The 10,669-nt window shown below is 39.9% G+C and overlaps 1 protein-coding gene across 1 annotated transcript in view; it reads right to left on the bottom strand.

The window, feature by feature from the left end:
- LOC111871924 (THUMP domain-containing protein 3) overlaps nucleotides 1–7,944 on the bottom strand; it is a 23,902-nt gene extending 15,958 nt beyond the window's left edge. Inside the window, exons 1-2 of the mRNA XM_023865330.1 lie at nucleotides 7,911–7,944; nucleotides 7,252–7,332 (exon numbers count right to left, since the gene is read on the bottom strand). Coding sequence (XP_023721098.1) covers nucleotides 7,252–7,293 — 42 coding nt within the window. The 5' untranslated portion in view covers nucleotides 7,294–7,332; nucleotides 7,911–7,944. The remainder of the gene's footprint in view (nucleotides 1–7,251; nucleotides 7,333–7,910) is intronic.
- Nucleotides 7,945–10,669: the final 2,725 nt, after the last annotated feature.

The following is a 10,669-nucleotide window of genomic DNA, read 5'->3' as shown; positions in this document are numbered from 1 at the left end:
TCACGTCCCCTATGATTATTTTACAATCTCTTTTTGGACATTCGCCATATATTTCATCCAATTCATCATAAAAGGAGTCTTTCTCCTCATCACTTTTATCTTCAGTTGGGGCATGTGCACAAATAAGGCCATAGTTAAAAAACTTTCCCCTAATTCGTAGCCTACATGTTCTGTGAGATTTTGCCTGGAAGTCTAAAATAAGATGCTTCCTTTTTTTATTAACAATAAAACCTGTTCCAAACACATGACTTTTCTTCTGACAACTACAGAATACAACATGATCCTTCTTTTCCATGACTCCTTTACCCAACCACCTCAGTTCTTGTATAGCAGTGATATCTAGTTTATAGCTATCTAGTTGTTCAAGTAGCATTCTTAGTGCTCCAGCTCTGTAAAGAGATAATACATTCCAAGATAAAATTCTCAAATCCTTTAAACATTTTCCAGGTCATCTTGAATAGGTCCGTCCGGCTACTCTTTCCTTGGATTTCTGAACAATTTAGTTTTTACACTGTGAGGTCGTTAGCCTCACGCCCAACCCCCAACCTGGAGGACCAGGGTATCCCTCTCTCTCTGGCTCCTACCCCTTGACCTGTCCAGCTTGTGTGGCCCTACCAGTAGCTACGCTACTGCCGGCATAGCTCTCAGGGTCTCAGGAGCTCTCAAACCCCACCACCATGATAAGGTGGAGATAAAATTGGTGGGGTTAACTGCAACTGGCCATGGTTATAACACCTCAGTAAGGACCGCGTGGTAAACATCTCTTACATTATTGTTGTGATCTCTCACTGCCGTGGAAACGTGCTTGATTGAAAAGCCATTACTTTGCAATGGCTGTTGTATATTGCTTGTTTAGCAGTCATTGCTTAGCAATGGGTTTACATGCCAAACTGCTTGCTCCTTAACCCTTCAGTGCGAGCATTTAAATATCGCTGTGAGGCCTCCTGCGGTAGTATTTTTTAATTGCCCATTTAAATTTTGCTCTAAACTACATTATGTATCATAACTTTTGAACTATATGAGATATAATTATGAATTTTTCACTGGAATCATCTTAAAAGATGGTTTTATAATCTTCCCTTATAATATGAGCACCCTGTATCTGAGCGATGGAAGCAACTGGATTAGAAGTTGAGTTTTGTATTGAATTTCTTGAAACATCCATTTAAACACAACCCTGCCTCACATTCAATCATCATCATCAGTAATCTGTCAAGACGACAGGTCCTCAGTCTCTTCCAAAACAATTCCTCCACTTAATGTGATCTAGAGCTTTCTCCTTCAAATGACAGTATCCTCTTCTGTCCCCAAGGTCATCCAGCATCTTCTTACGTCTTCTTCCTCATCTTCTGGTCACTTCTGTCCACCCCTCTATCTTTCCGTCAATAGCTTCTTTTAGAAGGCAGTTAACGCATAAGATATGACCAATCCAATTAGCCTTCTGTTTTCTTATTTCATGTAGGATATTCCTCTGCTCACTGACTCTAAATAACACTTCTTCATTTCTCACATAATCAGTCCAACTGATCTTCTCCATCCTTCTCCAACAATACATTTCAAAGCTTTCCAGGTGTTTCTGATCTGCTGCCCTAAGTGTCCACGTTTCAGCCCCATACAAAGCGATGCTCCAAACGTAGCATTTCACTAGTTTCTATCTTAAATTTAAGTCCAATTTGCTGGTAAAAAGATTCTTCTTCTTGCTAAATGTAGCTTATGCCATGGCAATCCTAGATTTAATTTCGCACGTGCACCTTCCATCATCTGTTAACAAGCTACCCAAATATTTAAAACATTTCACATTCTCCAGTTGTTTTTGGTCTATCTTTATTGTGACTGTGGTTGGTTGTCTCGAAATTTTCATTACTTTTGTTTTCTCCACATTCGTTTCCATGCCATAGCACCTTCCAATTTCAATTAGTCTATCAATCATGCCCTGTAGCACAGTTTCTTCCTTAGCCACTNGATACCTGTTTCCTTTAGGATCTGCATTAATTTGGTCCAATTTACACGGTCAAATGCCTTCTGCCAGTCTATAAAGCAAGCACACAGTTCTTCATCTATCTCCAAAGTTCGTTCTGCTATAATTCTCATCATCCCAATTGCATCCCTGGTTCCTTTTCCTCTTCTAAATCCAAACTGATCCTCTCCAAGTATATCCTCTATTTTCCTTTTGAGTCTTCTTTTAAGTATCTTTGCTATTATCTTTGCTGTATGTGCAAGAAGGCTTATTGTGCGATGGTCGCTGCATTTTGTAGCTTTTGTCTTTTTCTTTAAGGCAATCATTGTCACTTCTGTAAAGTCTTTGGGCCACTCTCCACTTTCATATATGGTGTTCATTAGTTTGAGCCCATCTCTTCAGCTCATTGGATGTAGTGCCCTCTCTGAGCGGCGGTGGCCGCGGTTCGCACCATTTGTTTTCCTACATTCCTTACCACTTATCCTTATTCCGTGGCGTATCTTACGTCATCACTCCCCTGCCTTTCCTGATTCGGCTGAGGCACCAGCTCTCTTCTGCCTGGAACATCGTAGTGAACGGACGTGTCGCTCCGTAACAAAATTCTGTTTAGGCCGGCGCCTTGAAAAGATTTGGCTTGGCAGTAGACTCCAGGCAGGAGGGCCCATCTCCACGTAATACACATAATGTTGCTATTTCATTGTTGATTCTTGGAAGAACTCTGTAAGCCGAGTGTCTGTATGTTTTGCTTTTCTTTGTATTGTGTGCCTAGGCGATATTTTTTGGAGATGGAATTATGTAGCGTGAGTTTCTTGTAAAAAAAATGTCTTACACGCCGCCTGTGGCGGAGAAGGGCGTGGTCTGTGAGTTGGGTTAAGTGGTCTCGTGCCTGGTTATGCCAAATTATTGTTGTGTTGTCCTTTCCACCGCACTTCGCTGACACCTAGAACAGACATCTCATTCTTCTGCGTTTCCATTTTCAAATTCTCCAATTTGCCTGCTCGATTCAAGGTCCTTAGATGCCATGTTCCAATCCTGTATCCATGATGTTTCTTCTGATCTTTGCACTTTTTCTTGTTGTAATGCCTGCATGACATTTCCTCTAGAAACACTCCCCCCAGGAGATCTGACTGGGGGAGTAGTTTACCTCCGGATTGTTTTGCCTCCAGAGGAAACATCTCGCATACATGGTATCTCTGTTTTTTGGAAAGAAACTATCCAGGAAAAGTGATAATGTGGTAGTTTTTCCATTTGCTTTCCACATTCAATACACCAGTAAATAGATTTTTTCCTTTTGCCATATTTTGCGCACACCATACATCTTTTTTGAGGCTTTGCCTTTTTTCCTGTGGCTGGAATACGCTCCAGGAAATGTCATTCTGTGAGTCTTTTAGGTGGCAGCTCAACTGACTGACAGCATATACAGGACAAGGAACACCAGAACTGTGTTTTTCCATGAGGGCTTGTGCCAGTGAAAGTCTGAACTTTAGTGTGCTCATGTTTTTGTTATTCGGGAGACACCAATATATGACCATTGCGTTATGTATTGCTACATTGAGTAGTCTCTTTAATAACTTCTGATACCACTTAGTACTCTTCTTTCATTCAAGCAAGTAGGGCTGTAGCATTTGATCCTTCAGATCCACTCCTAGCATGTTTTTGTTGTAATCACAAACAACCATGGGCTTTGTTTCTTGTTTGTTTGCTTTATTCACAACCACAGGAATATCATTTTTGTGGTATGTTTATATCATAGTCACTGTTGATACCACTGTGAGGTCATGCGTTTATTTTTAGACTGACTGGCAGAGCTGCAGGAAATTGAATGTTATGTTTACACAAACAGCATTCTTTTCACAACAGCCAAGTGCAACCCTCATCCTGCTGGCGTGATTCATTCTATATTTATGGGCTTACGAAATTAAGCTTACAGCTTGGCGTACCATGTACACTGAACCGCAGGTAGGACCATTCAAATACCAGGGTACTGTGTACAGCAAACCAAGCTGAAGGGTTAAGGCTATTTCTCCCAAACCACAGGTAGGACCTTTTAAATACCAGCGTACCGTGTACGGCAAACCGCACTGAAGGGTTAAGGCTATTTGTCCCAAAGATCCTAAGGCATACTGCCAACTCTTCTTTTTCAAGGGCTGTGCTTCTGATGTATCTTCTTTCATTTTGGAGGGGGACGACCCCTCCACAATGTCTAGTCACTCACTTCCCACAGCCCAGTCAGAGACCCAATTATTCACCTTCAAAACTCCAGCTCTATGGTCTTTCCGAAGATCCTGCTAGATATCCCCTCCGTCCTCAGATGTGGCTGCTCCTTTAAGTCTTGGTATCTTATTTCAATATTTCATTCCTGGCACATCCACTGTCTCCTCTCAAGCAACCATCCTTTAGGGGCTCATCTTGCAACATAGTCCTTGGTTTGCCATTGCTGTGTGTTCCAGTATTCCACAGTGGCCTCTGCATTAGAGACTTCCTGATGCTCTGCTATGGCCTCCAACTTTTCTCAATTGGCCTCCAAATCCATGGGGCCCAATTCTTCCAAACAAGTCCTTGTCTTCTCTTTATTGGCCTTCGCCATTTCTATGCAAGCCATCATCTCTTTTCACCAGGCCTTCATCTCTTCTTGACTGGTCCACAGCTGTTCTTGAAGGACCTCAAACTTCTTGTTACTGGCCTCTTATCTTGGATTCCAGCCTTGCTTGGCTGGCTTTCATCTCCTCCTGGCTGGGATTCATTTCCTTCAGATTGGCATCTGTCTTGGCTTAGTTGCTTCTTATTCAGCCTTGAGTTGAGGCAACAGGTATGCCATGATTTGTTCTATCTCCATACTACAGGGCTACAGTGGAGGTATATGAACCCACCTCCATGCGTGGACTAACTGCAAATGCTAACTGGTCCTTGTTATATAACCTCAGCATGAACTGCGCAGAAAAAAATCTCTTCCATTACTGCTGTGTTCTCTCACTGCAGTGGAAACATGTCTGTTTGCAGAGCCGTTACATAGGAATGGCTGTTATACAGTTTCTTTTTTAAGTAACTTAATAAAAGTTATAAACTTCTTCCCAAAATCTTTGCTGGCTGCATGAGAATCTGGGATGTTTGGACACTGGATAACTGGGAGTTTACTGCAGTAAAATTTCACTGTTATCAAGCAAATGTAACAAAGAAATGGTGTTTGTATGACTACACCTCATTCTAGCAAGGTGAACATATTACGCAGGATGTAGTGATATGTAACTTAAATATGTCTTATCTGTAATTATGATAGACTAGTCATCAAGTTCAAAAAGTAAAAAAAAGTAAAGCTATCCCTGTAACAGGCCGTGAAGACCCATAGGGTTGTGAGATGTTGAGGGTCCCACATTATCTAGACAATAGGCCCAAAGATGCGGAAAGGTTGTCAGCCTTACGTGTCGGCCGTGCTTTACTCCCCAGGAAAATTATTTAATTCCTGGTACTCATTTCTGTTAGAGGCTGACTCAACCCCAGGGCCATAGTGTGGCCAGAAGGATTAGGTCAACTGAAAAAATCCAATGACCTTATCGGGACTTGAACCCGCGACCTTCCAACTTGTAGCATAGTGCCTCATCCAACTAACAATTGTTAAATACTTCTAGTTTTTTAATTAGGACATACATATTATTATTTACACCCACACATCAGGAACTTATAATCCATAGGTCTTTAATAAAATTCTCAAAATGGTTTCAATGTTACTCAGTTAATGACTTCACTTAATCTGAATATCAGATAATCCAGACTAAAATAGAAATATGCTGTTGATAGTTGAGTACATACTTTAAAAGATACATGGCATTTATGAAGGCAGATGAGTCACATCTCTGTTCTGACAAAACTTGACAGTTCCTTCAAACCCACATTATTACAGTCAAAACAAGTACAACTTCTGGGTCTTCTATCAATGAATAAATGTATTCCCATTTTATAATTTTTAAATAAAGGTTCTACAGTGACACTTGGGGCATGTGCTAGCATAGTTGGTTGAGGCACTACGCTACAGGCTGGAAGGTAGAAGGTACTATTCCCAATTGAATCACTGGATTTTTCAATTGACCTATCCTTTCAGCCACACTATGGCCCTGGGGTCAACTCAGCCTCTAACAGAAATGAGTACAAGGAATCTTCCTCGGGGTAAAGGGTGGCCAGCATGTCACTGCCATCTGTGAGCCTACTGTCTAGAAAATGTGGGAACCTCAACATCTTCAAACCCTATGGGCCTCCAGAGCCTCTTACAGGGATACCTTTACCTTACTTTTTTTACAGTGATATTTTGTTATTTATTTTAATCAGAACCACTTATATTATTAAATTTCCCATTTATTTTTGTTCCACTGTTTTTGTCTTTTGCTTCACTAATCCAAATTATAGGCCGTGCCATAGCTCAAGCGGTTAGTCACTGGCTTCCCACCATGGCGACCTGGGTTCGATCCCGGGTCTGGTCAAGTGGGATTTGTGGTGGACAAAGTGGTGCTGGGGCAGGTTTTCTCTAAGTACTTTGGTTTCTCCTGCCAATCGTCATTCCACCAATTGCTCCACAATCACCCTCACCTATCATCTGGGGCTGGTACAATAGGCCAGAAGTGACTGCAGTACAAGGAACTTAGTCCCACCCCACTAGCAATATTATAGCTCAGTCCTGATGACCTATCCCCCCAGTTACTCTGGATTAGCAAAGAATTTACTGTATGGCTAAAAGTACCACATGGTTTATAAACCACTGAGGCATGCAAAATCACAAAGAATACATTTACCTACAGGACTACATTTTTCTATTATTTTTTGTGTTCATCTATATTTTAGGTCAATTTATTTACTGAGCATAGAACTCTATCCCTATTATTTACAGTATTTGAGTTTACCCTAAGAAAGTAACCCTACTAACCTCCACGACTGAATGATACATAAACATAAGTGTGTGGACAAACTGATTCTAGTGACAAACTACAACGCTGATTATTGAAAATTGAGTCCATCATAACACAGGACGGCACAAGGCACTGTTGGAGGCTCTCGTCAAAAATTTGGAATATAACAAGGAACACTAAAGTTTACAATCGAATGTAATTTATGTTATGTAGAAAGGAATACAGATTTAATAATATGTACAACAGAAATAAACTTCTATCAAATCTTTATGTACTTGGTATGGTATTTTATTTTCTTATTATATGCAATTCTGAATTTCTCTCCCCACCACTACTCTTCATATTAAACCACTGACTATACTGAATACATGAGAATAACTGTGACATGTTATAACTTACTATGCTCAAGCAAGACAGATGAAGACTTGGGGCGATTTTCATCACAACATACAGATTGTCAACAGATCTCAATTCTTCAACCTAAACAGAGAAACACCTCCTTAAAAATCAGACATGAATAAATGAGTCGTGGCTTTCACAGCAATGAATGGAATGTGGACTTCTGTGTTCTGACTACAGTCCAAATATTGCAGAGCCAGGACCAGGAATACGGCCCAACTGGTTAAAAGTAAAATAGGTTAGTGAATGTAAGATTTGTGGTTTTCACGGCGGTGACTATGAAGAAAGCAGTCTTCTCGGATGGGGCACCGTGTAGACGTGCTGCCACATCCCAGAAGACTGCTTTCTTCATAGGTTAGTGAATGTTTATATACCGATAGGTTTAATCACACATATAAGACACAATGAGATAAATATTTATCTTTCACGGCACAAGATATCTTTAACTTACAATATTCATCTTATGTACATGGATATTAAAAAATACTCTTCCACGTGCAATAGCTATACTTATTAATTTATTTATTTTTTCCTTGCATTCTTCTACGGCTAACGGCTCGAAACCCGTAACTACTGTTGCTTCTATTGTCACCACAGATGGATCTGCCCTACTTTCTTCCAATAACGTTACCAGACTCATGGTTATTGAAGTCACTAACATCACTAACAACCCACGTTCGCTGTTCACTACATTCTCCTNCTAAAATAACTAAAATATATATTTATCATATATACTGATAAATGTTAAGTGTTAAAATATTAAAATTGTACAGCATATTTATTCTTACGTCGTGTTTCATTACGCGAGTCACGTCTATCATCTTCTGTTGGAGCACTCTTTCACTATCGAGTATTGTGCTCTATGTTGCTACTCGCTCCTGTGACTGCGTCTGTTATACTGCCANTGGTTATTGAAGTCACTAACATCACTAACAACCCACGTTCGCTGTTCACTACATTCTCCTCATTTCATTCCACGTCTTCCACAGGTTTACATTCGTTATTAAATCAGAGCTACGCTTGCGCATATCTCTACGCAATGTTGCCAGGCCTGTATTCACAGACCAATATTTAAATCTTTGACTATTTCAATGCCTTATGTGATCCGTGCGTAGGGATTCCGGGAAATACTGTTTTGAGAAATTATCAAACGATGGTTTAATTTCTTGAATGAGTACGTTATAGCTAATGAAACAATTTTAATATTCATCAAATTGAACTGTATGAAGATTGAAATAAATGACATGAATAATTGTAGTAAAACCCTTGTTTTTCGCCAAGCTTGTGGATATTTAGTAATCCGTCGTAGTATCGACACGTGATTAGTGTTTCAACCAATAGATGTATTCTACGCGGGAGCCACTGTGTGATTTAAAGTATGTGGTAATTCGACTGATTTTGACGATCTTCACACGTTAAAAACAAAAGAAGTTACAGACTTCTGTGATATTTACAGCGGGATTATGAAACTAACTAAATTCGTGGATCTGAGCTCATCCCGAGAAGCCACCAATACTCATTTTATGGAAGCCGAGGGTTTTTTTACTGTGCTCACAAGAGCCCTCTGTTGGTCCATACCCTGATTCAGGTCGGTCCAGTCCATACCATTCTATCCTAGCACTCTTAATTTTTTTTTTAATGCTAGTGGGGTGGGACTAAGTCCCTTCTGGCCTCTTGTACCAGCCCCAGATGATAGGTGAGGGTGATTGTGGAGCAATTGGTAGAATGAAGATTGGCAGGGGAGACCGAAGTACTCAGAGAAAACCTGCCCCAGCGCCACTTTGTCCACCACAAATCCCACTTGACAAACCCGGGCCGCCGCGGTTGGAAGCCAGTGACTAACCCTCTAAGATCCATTTTGATATTATCCACCTGCCTATGTGCTGGTCTTCCTAGTGGTCTCTTTCCTATGAACATATACAATTTCTACTGCCAACGCAACAATATATTTTATTCATTTATTTATATAGCACGCAATACATGTTTCGACCTCAACTGGGCCACCTTCAGGTGCTGCAAGTTTCTCACATACCATTACCAAACTGCAACACCAACATTCCCATTTTTATATGACGTTTGTACAAGTTAGTTTCTATTCGATTCACACCCTCAACAATGTAGACTAAGACACTAGATAAAATTAACAATAAAATACAATGAAATAAAAATAAAAATCGTACATTTGATGAGCTCATATACACAACAATAGATTAATCCTAATTTAACAATTAGGTAATCTTATAATTGATAATTAAAAAATTATTTCAAAATGATCTTTGAAAATGTTATAACTTCTGAGTAGCTTTGTGTTTGTTACTGTTATGCTTTCCTTCCGTCTTTCTTAAAAATATCCTTTAAGCATTCCTCTTCTCACCCATTCGTGCTACATGCCCTGTCCATCTTATACCCCTTCGCTTGGTCATTCTAATTATACTTGTCAAAGAGTTCAAGTCATGAAGCTCCTCATTATGCAGCTTTCTCCAACCTCTCATAACTTCTCTCTCTTCGGTCCATATATTCTCAACACCCCGTTCTCAAATGCCCTCAGTCTATGTTCCTCCATTAATGTCAGGCCAAGTTTCACACCCATACAGAACAACAGGTAAAATTATATTTTTGAATATTCTCATTTTTATGTTTTTAGACAGTAGATGAGAAGACAAGAGGTTCTTAACCGAATGGTAGCAAGCATTACTTGAATTCAATCTCCTCTTAATTTCCTCCTGGTTCAAATATTGATCTGTTACTGTCGCCCCAAAATATTTGAATTATGCCACGTTTTCAAAGGATCTGTGAACTGTCCTCATGTCATGATTTTGACCTGCATTCTGGGGATGAGACAGCAACATATACTCAGTTTTCCATGTGTTTACTTCTATGCCAACCTCCTCATTGGCATCAATTAATGCTTCTGTTACTTTCTTCGGGATATTTATATTATCATCCAGTAGGTACATATCAACAGCATAGACCAACAGCTGATGTATCCCATTTAATTCCAGTCCCATCTTATTTTCCTGGACCTTCCTAATGGCATATTCTAAATCAAGGATCTCCAAACTACGGCCCGCAGGCCACATCCAGCCCGCAAAAGAATTGTGCAGAAATGCGCCAATTGAACTAATTTTCCAATGAGTACTGGTAAATGTGATTTTGAGCATATTGACCTGACATATTATACTGCAGTTCGATTGCTTAGCTGTGGAAAGCTTCTTTCACACTTCTTTCAGCTCAGGAATGGAATTGATATATTTCTTACCAAGAAAAACCATCACAAAACACTTTTATCAGATACCAAGTGGCTTTGGAAATTAGCATTTTTTGCTGATCTGGTGAACCATATGAACCATTTGAATTTAAAGTTTCAGGGTGAAAATAACTTAGTCTGTGATTTATTTGCACTTATCAAGGCATTCAG

The sequence above is a fragment of the Cryptotermes secundus genome, unplaced genomic scaffold (genome assembly GCF_002891405.2).
Source record: "Cryptotermes secundus unplaced genomic scaffold, Csec_1.0 scaffold1831, whole genome shotgun sequence".
NCBI classification, from domain to species: Eukaryota; Metazoa; Arthropoda; class Insecta; order Blattodea; family Kalotermitidae; genus Cryptotermes; species Cryptotermes secundus.
Note: the sequence above shows the minus strand (reverse complement) of the source record. Positions and strands in the feature narration are given on the sequence as shown.